At 35.6% G+C, this 19,565-nt stretch overlaps 1 protein-coding gene across 1 annotated transcript in view; it reads left to right on the forward strand.

Moving 5' to 3' along the window:
* The window catches only part of LOC125661207 (ubiquitin carboxyl-terminal hydrolase 10-like), a 27,307-nt gene extending 8,892 nt beyond the window's left edge, over positions 1 to 18,415 (forward strand). The window contains exons 4-15 of the mRNA XM_048893147.2: positions 1 to 261; positions 1,514 to 1,605; positions 1,807 to 1,916; positions 2,033 to 2,082; positions 7,069 to 7,166; positions 9,186 to 9,288; positions 9,471 to 9,586; positions 12,333 to 12,458; positions 14,742 to 14,834; positions 15,600 to 15,744; positions 16,186 to 16,251; positions 16,840 to 18,415. The exon at positions 1 to 261 is cut by the window's left edge and continues 1,173 nt beyond it. Coding sequence (XP_048749104.2) covers positions 1 to 261; positions 1,514 to 1,605; positions 1,807 to 1,916; positions 2,033 to 2,082; positions 7,069 to 7,166; positions 9,186 to 9,288; positions 9,471 to 9,586; positions 12,333 to 12,458; positions 14,742 to 14,834; positions 15,600 to 15,744; positions 16,186 to 16,251; positions 16,840 to 17,027 — 1,448 coding nt within the window. The 3' untranslated portion in view covers positions 17,028 to 18,415. The remainder of the gene's footprint in view (positions 262 to 1,513; positions 1,606 to 1,806; positions 1,917 to 2,032; positions 2,083 to 7,068; positions 7,167 to 9,185; positions 9,289 to 9,470; positions 9,587 to 12,332; positions 12,459 to 14,741; positions 14,835 to 15,599; positions 15,745 to 16,185; positions 16,252 to 16,839) is intronic.
* Positions 18,416 to 19,565: the final 1,150 nt, after the last annotated feature.

The raw sequence follows: 19,565 nt of genomic DNA on the forward strand, positions 1-19,565 counted from the left end.
CAAAAGATGCCAGCCCAGGGTTTGCTGTACAAAGTACCTCATCGCAAAGTGTTCCTCCACAAGCTGTCAAACCAAAGTCTGCGTCATGGGCGGGGCTGTTCAGTAATGTGGACCCAGCAAAGCAGGGATTTGTAGTGACAAATTGGTCACAGCCTCCCTCGAATGATTCTCCTAAACCAACAGAGACACCTCAAACAGAAACAAGAGAACCAAGTGCGCCTGTTAACGTCTCCGAAGATCCCCTTGCTAGAACGTTTGGAGGTAAGAATATAGTGTAATGATTGCTTTAGTAATGTCTCATTGATTTGTGAATGGATTTCAATCACTCAGACAACAAGTACACGGATAGTGTAAAACCAGCATTTATGTTCAATATGACAATATCTGTGAGCACCCCCGTGTAGTGTCAGTAATAAGCCTATCTACTGTAAGCTGTTTTAGTGTATTGTATTACACCCCTGTGTAGTGTCAGTAATAAGCCTATCTACTGTAAGCTGTTTCAGTGTATTGTATTACACCCCTGTGTAGTGTCAGTAATAAGCCTATCTACTGTAAGCTGTTTTAGTGTATTGTATTACACCCCTGTGTAGTGTCAGTAATAAGCCTATCTACTGTAAGCTGTTTCAGTGTAGTGTGTTACACCCCTGTGTAGTGTCAGTAATAAGCCTATCTACTGTAAGCTGTTTCAGTGTAGTGTGTTACACCCCTGTGTAGTGTCAGTAATAAGCCTATCTACTGTAAGCTGTTTCAGTGTATTGTATTACACCCCCATGTAGTGTCAGTAATAAGCCTATCTACTGTAAGCTGTTTCAGTGTAGTGTATTACACCCCTGTGTAGTGTCAGTAATAAGCCTATCTACTGTAAGCTGTTTCAGTGTAGTGTATTACACCCCTGTGTAGTGTCGGTAATAAGCCTATCTACTGTAAGCTGTTTCAGTGTAGTGTATTACACTCCTGTGTAGTGTCAGTAATAAGCCTATCTACTGTAAGCTGTTTCAGTGTAGCGTTTTTCTAGTTAAGAGCACTGACTCTTCTCCTTTACATACTATAGAGCACTTTTATATCGGACACCTTATTTTCATGTTTTTATATTTTGCTTCAGTGTTTTATATATTTGATTTTTGGGGGGTTTTTTTGGGGTTTTTTTTGTGAAAACTTAATTTTCGCAATTGGTTTCCATTAATGTCACAAAATTATGCATACATACTGATGTTCTCGCAAATGGAATTTGATTTACAGTAACAAACTCCATTTTCATAAAAAGAAACAAATTCAGTTACAAAATATCTAATGAAGGAATTTATGACAGGGCTGTGTGTATGGTGAGGGATATATAAAGCGATGGAAACATTGGTCATTTCTGCAAATAGATGTAAAATTACCCCATGATCTGTGCCCCTTGATACATTTAATCCGTTAATAAAATTTCATCAACCATATCCTTCCAACTTGCTGCGTCAAATGTATCAGAATTGTGTTACGTTTTTCTTTATGATGACATTATATATTTTAGATTCTCTGTCTCGCATGAAGGTCAGTCATGTTCCCATTGGACTTCAACCAAGAGGCTTAATGAACCGAGGCAACTGGTGTTATATCAATGCTGTATCCTCAAATTAACACATATTTTTTTACTATATTAAAGAACTTGGGCAAAAATGAACACGAAAGCATCAGATTAGGCAACTAGGGTTATGTCAGTGCTGCATCCTAAATTTAACACTAAATTTTTTTTTTACAATTTTTGAGAACTCTAGCAAAAACAAAAATGAAGATTTAATGCACTTTTCTTGACTGGTTCCTCAGACTTTGCAGGCATTGGTTTCCTGTCCTCCATTTTACAATGTGATGAAAAAGTTCCCAGTTCACCCCCCTGTCAGGAGGGGCAAAAGCTGCACGCCTATGCTGGATAGCATGTAAGAAAAACTATGTACTTGTATAAACTTGATTAAGGTAATTTTAATGAAGAAGATTTAAATTTCATTGTGAATTTTAACCATGTGAGTACAGAGATAATTCTCTTTGTTTACAGAGTGCAGTTTGTACATGAATTCCACCCTTGTGGCAGACCTACAGAAAGAGGTAAATTGCTTCTTAGTGTGTCTGGCTTATGGAGATGCATAATTCTCTGTGAATAATGATTCACCATTTTAAAAATATTCAAACAATCTTTTTACTGGACAAGGTACATGTACTTTATAATGGTATATTTCTAGGTCACCTGAGTCACTCTTGTGACCCACTGCTATCCGTCCCCATCTGTCATCATGTGTAGTCCATTGTGTCATTTTCACCTAAAATGTTTGGTAGCATCCTTCAGGTTATGGGAAGATCAATTTAATTTAACAATTTTGTTATACCTGTCCTTTCGTACCCTGGGGTGGGACTAAAAATGTCTAAAGATCAAGGCCCCTGGAGCAAAGATTGTGCCTAAGGGAGGGGCTATGTGAATCATTGAATAATGCATTAAGGAAATATACTACGTCATTATAATGGCTGACTTCCTTTCAAACTTGAATGAAAATATGAATATCAACAATATTTGCTTAGCTGAATAGCTTAGTAGGTTAGCATGTCAATGTCTGAATTGTAGGTTATGGTTTCAAGTCCAGCAAGATTAATTACTTTCTACTAGAACTGCATTTTTTGACTAAAGTAAATTTGAAAGTTTTCAGTTTCAAAATATTGTTGTACACATCCTCCACTTTTCATCCACACCAGATTTCTTTGATGTAGCATTCCTCTTTAAGTCTTTAAAAATGTTTTGTTATAAGCAGGAAGGAGGAGTAAAATTGTTGAATTCGTGCCATGGTGTTGGGTTTGGATTATACAACTTGTATACTGAAAATACATTAAATTCTTTAGGAGAAATAACACCTTAGAAATCTGATGTGGATGGAAAGTAGGGGATGTGTGCAATGATATTTTGAAATTGAAAACTTTCAAATTTGGTAGGAAAAACCCCCAAAAATGGTAATTTTAGAAGAAAAAAGAGTAATCTGAAATAATAATTAAAAACCCTTGCTAGATGTGAACCCACAATGTACAGATCAGCAATTGAGACATTTTAACCAACTGAGCTACCCACCATTGCAATTAGGTTTAAAGGTGCATGTGTACTATTTTGTTTTCCAATTAACATTGTATATATATCTTTAATGGTGAGATACAATAACTTGTGCAATATAAACTATTTGGTTTCATTCCACATGAACGTAAGGCCACATCAAATCAATTCTCTGGTTCTCAGACAATTGTTTTTCAAAAAATGGGTAGGTAGGTAGGGGGTTTAGTTTTTCAGTTTATCTCCATGTCACAAATGGGTAGGGATTTTTTGTCTGTGGGGTTTTTTTTGTGTTGGGAAGAAAGTACTTTGTTAAAACATCTCGTTTATAATTTTCATTTGGTCTTTGAGGTAGTTTCAGTTTTTCTCAGGCCTCCAGCAAAACGGCAAACGCCGACTTTTTCTGTGTCAAAGGTTCATCTGATGAGGGCAAATCTATCTTTTTTTTCAGACACTTTCACTTTTAAATATCTCCCAAAAAGTTCAACCACTTCGGAAATTTTCACTGTTGAAAAAACCTTATCGCTGTCAGCCGTTTTGTTTCGACCTATGAAAACGTCGTACTTCAACTCGGCCTTGCTTTCATCAATTTGTTCCTTCAAGGTTTCAATTTCTTTAAATTCACCGCCCAGAAGTTTCTTGCAAAGCGTATCAACTGTCAAGGTCGAGTCTACCGGTATAATTGTCCATGGAACAATCTGTCTTGAGTTAAAAATAATCTCAATGCTGACAAGAACTGTTTCTGTCGCCATATTGTTTACATCAACTAAGCAGCACGTCTTATTCAGCAAGGTGGTTTACGATTTTGGCGCCAAAACACGAATTTTATTTTGACGGATCAAATATGGGTGACGGCGATTTTTTTTCCGGGGCGGCAATAAACTTGTGTCAGAAGCCGATTTGGGGGGGGTCTGAGAACCAGAGAATCGATTTGATGTGGCCTAATAGGTAAAGATTTTAAGTTTTTGTTTTTGTAGAAGGAACAAGTATCCCTTTACCAAAATGATAAATTTTAAGATCCTCGGGTAAGAGGTTTTTGGTACCAGAGCAGGGCCAAAGTGGTCATAGGGATTATGTGTCTATATCATTAGAAAGACTTCTTAAAAACTAAATGCATATTTAGGAAAAGCAGAAAGGGATGTACCTAAGTTGTGAATTTTGAAACCCCAAGAGTAAAGGCTCCAAGGGCAGGGTCAATATGGTCATATAATGTTAATGTACATTACATTTATAAGCTTCAATGATTTGACTGACACTAGATTACATTAATTATACTGTTTAATGTCCCTCTCAAGAATTTTTCACTCATATTGAGACGTCGCCATTTGCCAGTGAAGGGCTGCAAAATTTAGGCCCATGCTCGGCGCTTATCGTCATTGAGCAGGGGGGATCTTTATCATGCCACACCTACACGGGACCTTGGTTTTTGCAGTCTCATCCAAAGAACCACTTCATTTAGTCACCTCTTACGACAAGCAAGGGGTACTGAGGACCTATTCTAACTGTATAGGAGGAGAAAGAGGTCCATCATCTGAATGCTTTGTTATGATGTACAGTGTATTAAATTGTAAAATTCATTTCCCTTCAGTCAGGCTCTAATTGTGGCAGGGGTTAGCTTTATGCTGTGGACCTCTCATTGTACAGTCTGTCAATATCCTCTTATTGTACAGTCTGTCAATATCCTCTCTTATTGTACAGTCTGTCAATATCCTCTCTTATTGTACAGTCTGTCAATATCCTCTCTTATTGTACAGTCTGTCAATAGCCTCTCTTATTGTACAGTCTGTCAATATCCTCTCTTATTGTACAGTCTGTCAATATCCTCTCTTATTGTACAGTCTGTCAATATCCTTTCTTATTGTACAGTCTGTCAATATCCTCTAACACAAGGGTTACCTTTATGCTGTGGACCTCTTATTGTACAGTCTGTCAATATCCTCTAACACAAGGGTTACCTTTATGCTGTGGACCTCTCATTGTACAGTCTGTCAATATCCTCTAACACAAGGGTTACCTTTATGCTGTGGACCTCTCATTGTACAGTCTGTCAATATCCTCTAACACAAGGGTTACCTTTATGCTGTGGACCTCTTATTGTACAGTCTGTCAATATCCTGTAACACATTTTTTTTATACCCTTCGCAACCAAAGTTTGGGGGTATTCTGGAATCATCTTGTCCGTAGACATTATTTGTCCAGAGGATATCTTTAACACCAATGAACAGATTTCATTAAAACTTTATGTCTATCTTATATGAATAATGAAGTTGTGTACCTACAATTTATTGAGATATTTTAATATTCAAGGAAGTTATAGCTATTTTTCTTCCATTTTTAGCTCACCTGAGCCGAAGGCTCAAGTGAGCTTTTCTGATCAAAATTTGTCCGTTGTCTGTCATCGGTGTTGGCGTCATCGGTGTTGTAAACTTTTCACTTTTTCATCTTCTTCTCTAGAACCAGCAGGTCAATTTTAACCAAACTTGGCACAAAGCATCCTTGGGTGAAGGGCTTTCAAGTTTGTACAAATGAAGGGCCATGCCCCTTTCAAAGGGGAGATAATCACAAATATGCAAAAATAGAGTGGAGTCATTTAAAAATCTTCTTCTAAAGAACCACTGAACCAGAAGAGCTGAGATTTACATGAAAGCTGCCTGACATAATGCAGATTCAAGTTTGTTCAAGTCATGGCCTCTGGGGGTAGGTTGGGGCCACAGTTCCAAGTTTGTAAAAAGCATGGCCTTAAGGGGTAGGTTGGGGTCACAATAGGGACTAAGGTTTTACATGCAAATATATATGGAAAGTCTTCAGATATGGGCCAAGGTGACTCAGGTGAGCGATATGGCCTATGGGCCCCTTGTTGAGTGGGTGTTGTCAGTTTCCAGAGTATATTTTAAAAACCAATGAACAGGTTTGATTTAGACTTTGTGCATATATTATGTATATTATGAAGCTGTGCTCCTTTCATTTTTATTGAGATTTATCAACAATCAAGGAAATTATGGATATTTTCATTTTACAGGTGCTTTTTTGCACTTCATTGACTTAGTCATTTTCTTTTACATTTTGTAATGATCTGTTCTTTCACACTGTATTAGTTAAGGAGAAAGTATGATGTAAACATCAGTCCATTTGCCTGTCTGTCTTTGGATGATTTTGTAAATAAAAGATGTGTTGTTTTCTGGCTCATATACGCTATCCATGTAATATTATTCAGAAATTATATTAAGCCTATCTTCTATATTCTGAATAAAACACTACTGCAGAGTATATATAGTTTAATGATTAATGAAGACAAACCAGTAATTGTCAAATTGAGTGAATATTTAGTACAAACTTTCAGAAAAAGAAGTGATGCTTTAAAACTGCAAAAATCATTATAGTTTATTATTCGTTTGTTGGTATAATACTGATACTGTCCATTTACTTGTGTATACACGTGATTAGCAATTCATATATGTATGTACTTGTTTCCCCAACATGCTGCATCCACATGCAGTTTGCAGTCTATGTAACCTGTAGTTAATGTTGTAAATTTTCTTTCTTTTTTGAATTTCCTTCTTTATAAACAGTCTTACTGTTATGCCCTCTGGGCCCAAAATTGGAATAAACTTATCTATAGTCTTGCATTTACTTTAATTGCTTTCAACAATCTTCATGTCAAAAGGATGTGTTTATTCTTCAATGAGCACAAATTCACTATTTCCCATAATCCAATGTGCCCTACAAGGGTATTAGTCCTACTAGGACAGTTCTTGTTTTTTCCTTCTTTTAGGTGTAGTTGTTTCACCAAGTCAAAGTCAGGGGTAATATGTGTACTGTGTAGCCTGTAACTTGTAATCAAGAGAAACATAAACTGGTGTCTCTCTCATCAATAAGAATGGATGAGCCCTACAGGCCGTTATAGTCCAGTTAGGACCAGTCTAGTTGGAGTTGTTTGAGTTTATGATTACTTAATCTATGTTGTGTTCTTCTAAATCTACTTTTACTGATGTCTTTATTTACAGGTAAAAAGACCTTAACCGACTTAGCCCCGGGGCCCGCTTTTGAACCAGCCAATGTGTACAGAATGCTCCAGGTCATGGAGGCAAACAAGTCCTTCAAGGTCATTATACTATCCTCACTGCTACAGCATACACAATGTACTTATTCCGTATAATGTGGTAAAGAATGAACGAAACAATTGCTATACAGTTTGTACTTTGATAAAACATATTAAATGCATTTACAATGTCCATTGACTACAGTGTTTGATAGTTTGGTGGGCATAAATCTAGTGTTTTGTGACATGTGTAACTTGTTAGTTTTTAGCTCATCTGAGCCGAAGGCTCAAGTGAGCTTTTCTGATCACATTTTGTCCGGCGTCCGTCTGTCTGTAAACTTTTCACATTTTCATCTTCTTCTCATGAACCACTGGGCCGATTTCAACCAAACATGGCCAAAAGCATCCTTGGGTGAAGGGCTTTCAAGTTTGTTCAAATGAAGGACCATGTCGCTTTCAAAGGGGAGATAATCACAAAAATGCAAAAATAGGGTGGGGTCATTTAAAAATCTTCTCAAGAACCACTGGGTCAGAAGAGCTGAAATTTACCTAAAAGCTTCCTGACATATTGCAGATTCAAGTTTGTTCAAATCATGGCCCCCGGTGGTAGGATGGGGCCACAAGGGGGGATCAAAGTTTTACATACAAATATATAGGGAAAAACTTTAAAAATCTTCTTCTAAAGAACCACTAAGCGAGAAAAGCTGAGATTTACATGAAAGCTTCCTGACATAATGCAGATTCACGTTTGTTCAAATTATGGGCCACGGGGGTTGGATGGGGCCACAATAGGGGATCAAAGTTTTACATACAAATATATAGGAAAAATCTTTAAAAATCTTCTTCTCAAGAACCACTGAGCCAGAAAAGCTGATTTTTACATGAAAACTTTCTGACATAGTGCAGATTCAAAAGTTTGTTCAAATCATGGCCCCCGGGGATAAGATGGGGCCACAAGGGGGGATCAAAGTTTTACACACAAATATATAGGGAAAAACTTTAAAAATCTTCTTCTCAAGAACCACTAACCCAGAAAAGCGGAGATTTACATGAAAGCTTCCTGACCTAATGCAGATTCAAGTTTGTTCAAATCATGGGCCCCGGGGGTTGGATGGGGCCACAATAGGGGATCAAAGTTTTACATACAAATAAATAGGAAAAATCTTTAAAAATCTTCTTCTCAAGAACCACTGAGCCAGAAAAGCTGATTTTTACAAGAAAACTTTCTGACATAGTGCAGATTCAAGTTTGTTCAAATCATGGCCCCCTGGGATAGGATGGGGCCCCAAGGGGGATCAAAGTTTTGCATACAAATATATAGGAAAAATCTTTTAAAATCTTCTTCTCAAGAACCACTGAGCCAGAAAAGCTGATTTTTACATGAAAATTCTGACATAGTGCAGATTCAAGTTTGTTCAAATCATGGCCCCCCAGGGGGGGGGGGGGGGGGGGGGGGGGGGGGGGGGGGTTCAAAGTTTTACATATAAATATAGGAAAAAGCTTTAAAAATCTTCTTCTCAAGAACCATTGGGCCAAAGAAGTTGACATTTACATGAAAGCTTTCTAACATAGTGTAGATTCAAGTTTGCAAAGGGTAGTTTGGGCCATAATAGGGACTATTAGGTCTTACATGCAAATATATATGGAAAGTCTTCAGATATGGGCCAAGGTGACTCAGGTGAGCAATGTGGCCCATGGGCCTCTTGTTCTTATATATGCTTTACCCTAACATTTTTTCGTTTGATCAAGGTATCAATAAAAAAAAACATTGGACAGAAAACTACATCAATATGGATTGAAGCTCAAGTTTACGATCAACCGAAAAAATGTTAATAGTCATTTTTAATCATTTGATTTCCATAATTGGTTTTTAAAACCAGAAGTAATATTCATTAGATGAAATTGTAACAAACTATAGGCTATGATATGATGTCACATAATCATATTTCAAATAAACATTTCAAACAATGGTTTGACGTCTAACTCGGATGCAATGTATCCACAGAATTAATCAACTGAACAGAATTACTTTATCATCATCATCAATCTAAATGAAATGAAATACTTTATCTGACTTTACAGCTTGGGAGACAGGAAGATGCAGAGGAGTTCCTGAGTTGTATATTAGATGGAATGCATGAAGAAATGACCACTCTTATTAAATTTGCCAAGGGAACACTCACAGGTGAGTGCTCAGAATGAGCAAGTTTTATGAAAATGCCCTTAAATTTTAAAGAAAAATCTCTTAAATATTATTAGTTTCACTTTGCATTTTTTATTAATTTAATGGTTGAATGAAGTGTTGCTGATGGGGGACAATTGTTCCAGGTTATGTAAGGATGCACTTTTGAGTTATTGTTTTTATAGATTCTAATGCCGCCAACGGCAGTGTAATGGAAGATGTGTCTGTAGAAGAGAGTTCAGACAATGCAGACTCCTGGGAACAAGTCGGACCCAAAAAGAAGAGTGTTCTCACACGACGGGTATGTACATGTGTTATTGTTCTCACATGACGAGTATGTACATGTGTTATTGTTCTCACATGATGAGTATGTACATGTGTTATTGATCTCACGCGACGAGTATGTACATGTGTTATTGTTCTCACATGACGAGTATGTACATGTGTTATTGTTCTCACATGACGAGTATGTACATGTGTTATTGTTCTCACATGACAAGTATGTACATGTGTTATTGTTCTCACATGATGAGTATGTACATGTGTTATTGTTCTCACATGACGAGTATGTACATGTGTTATTGTCAAGGCCTAGACTGTTGTAGGAAGTGTTTCTCGTCAATTGTTGGGTCACCTGAGTCATTCTATTGCTTTTAGTTTGTGTATGTTGTTGTTGGTCGTCTGTTGTTGTTGGTCGTCTGTTGTTCGTTAATAGTTGAACATTTTTAACTTCTTGAAAGCTACCCTTCCAATTATTTTCAAATGTGGTATAAAGCGTCTTTGGAACAATAGGGACATAAATTGTAAATTTCAGGACTCCTGCACCCCCAGGACCTTAGGGACAGGACAAAAAAATACCAGTTTTCAAAAGTCTTCTCTACATCTTGCATAGCTGCAAGAAAACTAAATGCATAGTGAGGTAGAACGGGAAGGCCCATACCAAAACAGTAAATTTCATGATTCCGAGGTAGAGGTTCTGACTCCAGGGTGGAATCAAAGTTGGCATATAATGTTTTTCTTATGTGTTAAGTGTTTGAATAGCATCCTCTTTAATGCTATTGATACTAAATTGAAATTGAATGGATATTTAGAAGGAGCAGGTACCACTTTACCAAATTTGTAAATTTCATGATTCAAGAGGTAGGGGTTTTGGTACCAGGGTGGGGCCAAAATTAACATTATTATTTTCTCTGTCATTTGAAAGACTTTTTAATTTTGCTGATACTGTTAATAAACTAAATGTATATTTAGGAAAAGAAAAAAAAGGGATGTACCAAAATCAAAATTGTGAATTTTACAACCCCAGGGTTCTGACTCTAGGGTGACTCCAAAATAGTTATATAGTTTTAATATAACATATATATGTATTATGTAAAGTCTTTCATCAATACTAACACTTTTAGGGGCATTTATGTTTTAAGAACACGTCTTGTTTTAAACTGTTGCTCAATATTTTAATTTAGCTTAGATATGCAGAACAGGAAAATTATTACAGATTTCATAGCCCTTGGGGCCCAGTGATACTTTTAACTAATACTCAGGTGACTGATAAGGCCTGTGGGCTTCTTGTTACAGCATTTGTTTTTCTTATATAACTGGAACCGATAAATGGTACCATTCCCAATGGCTAAATACTATAGATTTTCCCCAAATGCTGAGGCTAAATATAATCAGTAACAAACTCTTTAAAAGTCTTCATAATTTGAAGATTCTAATTATACCCACGCTACAAAGTAACAAAGCAGAGGTTATAATGTTTTTGACCCGTCCATCTGTCCTATTCTTGTCAGCGCAACTCCTCTGAGACCGCTGAACAGAATTTCGAGAAACTTTAGTTAATAAGGACACACTGTGTAGATGTACTGTATACACTCGCCTATAGGTCGGATTTTTGGGAGTTAAAAATTGATCCAAAACTTTACATCTGACTTATAGGCGAGTCCTATAAAGATTGGCGTTTCTCTGGACAGCGTAATATATAGTATTTTTCAAACAACTTCGTACTCCTACGATTACCGTGATTATCATTGACTGGACATATTATATTATTCATGTATTCTAGGATTATATACATAAAGTACATGTATTTACATATTTTAATGATTTTATATTATTGAAATTGATTTGTTGAGAAAATGAATAAATATCACAAAATATTCATAAATATTTCACAAAAGTATTATTTGAAACAGAGTTGAAAATGTTAGAGCATTGATTTGAAATTGTCAACCGATTCTTGAAAAAAAAAAAGTTATACCGACTTATAAGCGGGTCAATAGCAAATCCCTCCAAAATAGCCTACAAAATATACAACCGACTTATAGGCGAATCAACCTATTGGCGAGTATATACGGTACATATTACCAGGAAATTCTGATTCAATTATTTTTCTGGGAGTTATGCCCCTTTTAAATTTTGAGCCCGTCTGGGCCAATTTCAAACAAACTTGGAACAAATCATCCTTAGATGAAGGGAATTCAAGTTTGTTCAAATGAAGGGCCATGTCCCCTGCAAAGGGGAGATAATTACAAAAAATGCAAAAATAGGGTGGGGTCATTTATAAAAATCTTCTTCTCAAGAACCACTGGGCCAGAAGAGCTGAAATTTATATGAAAGCAGTCTAGGGTTAGGGTGGGGCCACAATAGTGGATCAAAGTTTTACATGCAATGTGCAGGGAACCAAACTTGGCACAAAAATTTTTTAATATGAAAGGCCATATCCGTCAACAAGGGCATATGATAATTGATGAATTTGTAGTCAAGTTTAATAATTAGTTTGATAATTAATTGATTTTCACTCGTTACCTTTGAAAAGTTTTTTCTGAACTAAGCTGCTTGTGTAATGATAGTTTTGCTCAAGCTTGTTTATTACTAGGAACTGCTGCTCAGGTGAGTAATGTGGCCCATGGACCTCTTTTTATTAATGAAATAGAAATTCACAGACTTTGGTAGAAGAATTTTGCGAATAAATATTTCATGACCATTTTAGGATGAATATGATATAAAATATTCTATATAGAGAAGTTTTTCATTCATTTCTATTTCAGGCAACTTTTGAGAAGACACCATTAGCTGAGATCTTTGTGGGCTACACAAGATCTGCTTTGTACAAAGCGTCTTCCAAAGATTCTGCAACCTTACAGCCATTCTTCACACTTCAGTTAGATATTCAGGTAATTAGTTACAGCCATTCTTCAGTTAGATATTCAGGTAATAGTTACAGCCATTCATCAGTTAGATATTCAGGTAATTAGTTACAGCCTTTCTTCAGTTAGATATTCAGGTCATTAGTTACAGCCATTCATCAGTTAGATATTCAGGTCATTAGTTACAGCCATTCATCAGTTAGATATTCAGGTCATTAGTTACAGCCATTCATCAGTTAGATATTCAGGTCATTAGTTAAGCCATATGTCACTCTTCAATTAGATATTCAGGTAATTAGTTTGCCTTTCTTCAGTTAGATGTTCAGGTCATTAGTTACAGCCATTCATCAGTTAGATATTCAGGTCATTAGTTACAGCCACTTTTCAATTAGATATTCAGGTAATTAGTTACAGCCATTCATCAGTTAGATATTCAGGTCATTAGTTACAGCCATTCATCAGTTAGATATTCAGGTCATTAGTTACAGCCATTCATCAGTTAGATATTCAGGTAATTAGTTTGTAATGAAGTTCTTTTGGATTTTGTGTAGGCAATAGAGAAAATGATAAATTGTAGAATAAATAAAAAGAAAATTTATTTAGCTATAAGATAAGAAATATAGAGATGTTTGAAAAACAAAGAAATCACACTTTCACATTCACACACCCATACTCTCTCACCGAGAAAGAAATATAAATTGGTATAATAAACCTGGCAAATTTGACAATCAATATAACGTATAACTGTCAAGACAATTCAATAGTTAATACAACAAGTATGTCATTCCAGGCTGAAAATATAACTGGTAATAAATGTATTACATAATGGTTCAAATAGTCGCTAATTCCGCTAACTACAGAAAAAGTTAAACAGTAGTAAATTACGTTTTGTACAAATTTCTCAAATTCCTTTTTGATAAAATGTTAGTTTACTGAAACACAATATGAAAGTTTGGCTACTCAGCACAATTTAATTTAACGCCACGTCACACTTGGCACTACCAGGCCTCCATACAGCTCGAACCCCTCCGCTTCCAGTCCCGGACTCACAGGTCTCTCACTGAACAACGATACTGGGTAACGCCGACTTCAAACCAATGGCAACACTAGGCTCACAAAATAATTGCCAAGTCCACCACGTGGAACACCCATGTACATACAGCACTGTCTCACGTGTTCTGATTCCCACGCCGAGCACCTGCTGAAATGCTGAGAGTACTGACTGATATGGCCCAGATAGCCTCTTAAATCCCCTCTGCACTGAAATAGCAATAACTTAACATAAAACCTATACACAAAGTGACTTGGGTAACAACAAAATTGAAAACACAATACACGAGAAAATTAACCCGAAACCTCGCAAATATTTTCACACAAAAATAGCTTACCGGCTGGAGAAGACCTATGCCCACACAGTAAAATGTTTGTCTCTCTGGCTACCCATTACCCAGACTCTTCTGGAATTCGCCAAGAAAAGACCCCTGCTGGACAGCATGAAAACGTGGCCGCACGCTTGACAAACAGCCACTACTCTGACTGACCAAACCGGTATGCTAAAAATAGCCTTATCGACCAACACTCACACTACGGAAACACCTTACAAGCATAAACAACTATTTACAGACAATACCACAAAAAACTAACAAAATGAAAATTAACTTCATCACATAGTTACAGTCATACTTCAGTTAGGATTCACTCTTCACTTAAACATACAAGAATAGATTTTGATATAACATTACGGTAATATAGCCATTGTCCACTCGCCTGTGTTGCCCATTATTTGGTGTTAGAGCCTCTCTATATTACACTACCAGGAGAAACTGATATTCACATGTACATAAAAGAATCTTCTTGTCACAGCACCGCATGTATGCAGAAGTGGAGAAACACTGATTATCTTCAGAAATCAATCAGTAGGAAATACTTAATATACAGTTGTACTTCCGTATCTCAAACGCTTTTATCTCGAATACCGAGGATATGTCAAAGTGATTCGGAAGTCCCAACCAGTTATTCTTATGTACTTTACCCTTGAATTGTCAGATATCTGGAAGTTTTTCTCAGTCCCATTGAGTTTGAGATAACGAGGTTTGACTGTATTTGTAATTTAGTTAGCGCTGATGTGATTTAGTTTAATCAGAGCTGGCACACTATTTGGTGTCTTCAGAATTAATGTGTCTGTTATGAACAATAACTGATAGACAATATAGATTTCGTGTTTTAGTGCAACATTTGCTTCAGTGCCAAAGCTGTTTAAAATTTTAATCTTGCTGATGCACCATATCATATTTTCTTTTCTCTTTGTAGTCGGATAAAGTCCACTCGGTAAAAGAGGCCTTGGAAGGGCTGGTGTCTAGGGAATCAGTATCAGGATTCACTTGTTCCAAAACTAAAGCTGAGGTAAAGGGAGATTGAATCCAGTGCTTTTTTAATTTCTGTCTACAAAATGAGACGATGTTGTGGGGAGAACCATTTCATTCTATGCAGACTGCGACTTCAGTATTGTCAATAATTTAAGCATGCTTTCCTTCAATGTCTCCACTCAGTGTACAATAGCAACTTAAGGAACAGATTGCCATGTGTAGTTTACATGTTTTAGATCTCAAACATTCTTGCTTTTGTTGTGCGACTTATTGTATGGTTCTGATTAGACAAAAAACACTCAAAAGTGTTTCGAACAGAAATCATCAATGTTGATATCTGAAATTTGAGTCTGAATTTCAAATAGAAATCATTGTTAAATCCAAAATTGAGTCAACTTCAAATAAAAATCATCAATGTTGATATTCAAAATTTAGTCTAAACTTCAAATATAAATCACTGATGTTGATATATGAAATTGAATCTAAACTTCAAATAGAAATCATAGATGTTAATATCTGAATTTGAGTCTGAATTTCAATGAGAAATCATGATATTGATATTTGAAATTGAGTCTTCAACTAGAAATCACTGATGTTGATATCCGAAATTCATCAAAGTTGTATCAAATCAGTGGTGTTAGTATCTGAGATTGTCCAAATTCATCAAAGTTGAAGAATGGGGCTGTACAGTAGTATTTGAATTTAGCAATCGTGATGCTATGTTACAGGAATTCAATCTATGTGGATAAGACTTGGTTTATAAGTGTATGTCATTAAATACTGTATACTGCCGTTCTCACAGGTAGATGTGGTGCGTCATGTGACATTAGAGGAACTTCCTCCCGTCCTTATCCTCCATCTTAAATTCTTCGTCTATGATAAAGATGGTGGCAGTCAGAAACTTTTGAAGAATCTAGAGTATGGCATCGACCTTGAAATCACCAAAGGTGAGGAACGTTCTGTTCATTATAATACAACATTGTCATACATGTATAACACAACATTGATATAATTAAACAAAACACATACTGTATAATGGAACATTATACAACAGAATATTATACAACAGAATATTATATAACAGAACATTATATAACAAAACACATACTGTATAATGGAACATTATACAACAGAACACATACTGTATAATGGAACATTATACAACAGAACACATACTGTATAATGGAACATTATACAACAGAACACATACTGTATAATGGAACATTATACAACAGAACACATACTGTATAACGGAACATTATTCAAAGATGATGACAAATTACAATAACTGGTAAAAAGAAGACGTGGGTAGAATTGATGGGTGTTTTGGATACTTTTAAGTTGATGACAGGTTGATTAGGTCACTAATGAATCGCTGTATATTGTAGATCTGTTGTCCCCTAATGTCCGGAACAAGCTTCAGCTTCACCAGAGATCCTACAAACTTTTTGCTGGTAAGACTTTGTTTAATGCAGTAAAATTACCAGAGGTGTGCAATATTCAATTTAGTTCAGATTATCAATTTGAAAAACTTCACTGGCGTATGAAGTTGAGCATTCACATTATCAAATCCTCTGAAGCCTGAAGGGCTTTAGATTTATCACTCCACTTATACAAGCCAATTTAAGATTTCATGTACCATATAAGATATACTGGCTGATTTAAAGCAAGACAATACATACCTGTTGTGTAACAATGGACCTAGTGACAATTTTATTCAAATTATTGTAAAATAAATTTCTATGGGGTAGTGAAATTTTTACTGTTTGGACACGCTGTCCCTGATAAAAATGATCTACGATCAAGATAGACAAATCTTGCACTTCCAAATCTAATCGCTATAAACAGGATTATTCTTCTGAAACCAGGAAAATTATGACCCCATAAAATTAATTTATAATATATAGCAGTATTATAGAATATGTATTTTCTACACGATTCTGATTATACAATCCATCATTTAAGAATTATAGTGAAATTTTCCCTTTTTTTCATTTATTATACCAATTTTCAATTGTGAGTGTTTTTTAAAACATTAACAGTAGTGTACCACCACGGGAAGAAGGCGACCGGCGGTCACTACACCACCGCTGTATACCACCCTGCGGTCAATAACTGGATCATGATGGATGACAGCTTGGTCAAGCACGTGTCTGTTGGTGCAGTGCTGAAGAATTTCCCAGGACGTGTGCCTTATCTTCTGTATTACCGCCGCGTCGACATGCATTAGACATCACTGGACGTCGACATGCATCAGACATCACTGAACATAACGCAAGCTGTCGTGAAAGTACGGAAAATTATTTCATTGAGAATTTTTACATTTTCATGGAGAATTTTTAGTGAGAAATGGATACCCAATGCATGTAATTAGAAGTATAAAGATGTAGGGAAAATGTTGAATTTTATAGCATATTTTGTATTAAACAAGAAATATTTTGATTGTTTGTAAAATTTGCATATATGACTTGAATGAATGAAATTCACTGCAAATGAATATCTATTTTTATACTAATGAATGTGGATTGGTTCATTGAAGCCAGTAGTTAGTATGAACCAATCAAATGAAAAGTTTCTTAAAAGGACCTAACATGTGGCAGAGGGTGCCTGTTCCATTTTGGCATTTTTGGGCTATTTTTAGGGTTTTATTATATGCATCAACATTGACTTTGTGAATACATGTATCTGTGTTTAAATTGAAAATGTAAGAGAGTTTTAGGTTTCTTCATGTATTGAAGATTGAATGAAGAATTCAGATGCAGATATTTTGCAATATTTAATTCAATATGTTTTTCTTCAGTTTATTTATTACTATTACAGCAATATTTGCTATTGTAGTTGATTTTTATGCCCCCGGCTTGAGATGGCTGGGTTATATAGTGTTGCCCTCTCCTGTCCTTCCGTCATAAATTCAGTTTTCATTCATTATATCAGCTGTAGATACACCTATTCAAATGAAATCCCATCACGAGAAAATTCAGGTCAAGTTCTTGTTTGGTTCTGGTTGAATAATTTTTGACAAAAGTTGTGCCCCAGTGGACTTAAAAAAATCAAACAATGCATTGTCTCCACTCGTTATCAGTCATGCATGGACATTTTGAATTCAGACATCACAAGAATACACAAGTCATGTTTATATTTTGTTCAGGTAAAGAAAAATTGACAGTTATACCCCTTGGACTTAAAAAAAATTTCAGGTAATTCATAGTTTCCTCACCCTCATTTCCTCAATCAGGCATAGGCATTTGAATTAAATTTTGGGACATAAAAATGCAGGGAAAGTTTGGATTTGGTTGAATAATTTTTGGAAGAATTGAACCACTTGCACTCTGAAAACTTTCAAACAATTTAGTTTCTACTCATTATCTCAGTTAATATACAAGGACGATTTGAATTGAAACTTGGGATATAGTTATCAAATTACATTTATCATCAATTCACTGGAATAAAATGGCAATATAAAGTCCTAGAAAACTCTGTTGGCAGTGGGGGCATTTGTGTTGCAGGAACACATCTAGTTAATAATTGTCATCTTTTCAAGATGTTTCTATATTTTGATGACACAGGAATGTGAATGATTGCACAATAAATCAGTTTGTCATATATAATTTTTTTTTAGTGGTTTATGATGAAATGATTATTATAACATACCTATTTTCACTACCGTTTTATTTTGTGGAGGGTAAAAATCATGATCTATACTACAGTAAAGCAACATAAATCATGATGATGATAATCTGTACTTATAAAGTCAGACATATAGACAACAATGAACATTAGCTTTTATCTATTGACCGACTTGCATGGATGTTGGTGCTAGGGAGTCCTTTTATCATCGCTTTATACAGCACATACTACTTTACATAAAACAGAAATGATTTTTACAATGAATTTACATATGCATGTGCTTTGTTGGGAAGAGATGAAAATGACCAGATTGAATTCTAAGCTGTGCACAGTTTATGATTCATAAATCGACAAAAGTGTATAGTATACTGTAGATTGAAACTTGTTGTGGAGTGGAAACTTACAAGCAGATGATGCAAGTGATTTTAAACACTCCATGAAATAGATGAATAAAACAAACGAGATATCTAATTCCAAATATTGATATGTGTTTAAATCCGTTTTGTAGAGGTGTAAACACCTAACTGGAAATATTGATGCATCTAGACATTTACATTTGTAATGTACTTCACATAGGATTCTTAATTCCTAGATTTACACAAATGTCGACGGAGACATAATAGACTGAATTCAGCAGATATTGACCAATTCATCCACAGATACCACTGATTCCTTAAATGATCACTTGTGCATCAGCAGACCTCGACATCAACAGATATTGACCGAGGCATAGATATACTTGATCTAAACAAACGGATATTGAGTAGACAGCAATGATATTATGTAGACAACAGATAGGAGACTATGGTGGTTTATTTTTTATGTGTTACTACAAACAGGACCTCAACCCTTTGTCAAAGTTATTTTTAATTTCTATACAAAGTGATAACGATTGTTACATATATGTACTTGTTGCTGTGTATTTGAAAATGTATACATACTGTATATGTGGGAATAGAATCTCCTGAAACAGCTGTCAATAAGCCCAGATGGGACGGAGAAAATGTACTAAAATTATTTAGAAATCTTTTAATTTTGGGAAATTTCTTCCAGATGTTTACAATCAGAATTACTCCTCGATTCTGGGGATTTCTTTTCTTATCTGGGCGTGTCAACTTAGAATCAGGCGTTTTGTATGTCC

This window comes from Ostrea edulis, chromosome 1, assembly GCF_947568905.1.
Source record: "Ostrea edulis chromosome 1, xbOstEdul1.1, whole genome shotgun sequence".
Lineage (NCBI taxonomy): Eukaryota > Metazoa > Mollusca > Bivalvia > Ostreida > Ostreidae > Ostrea > Ostrea edulis.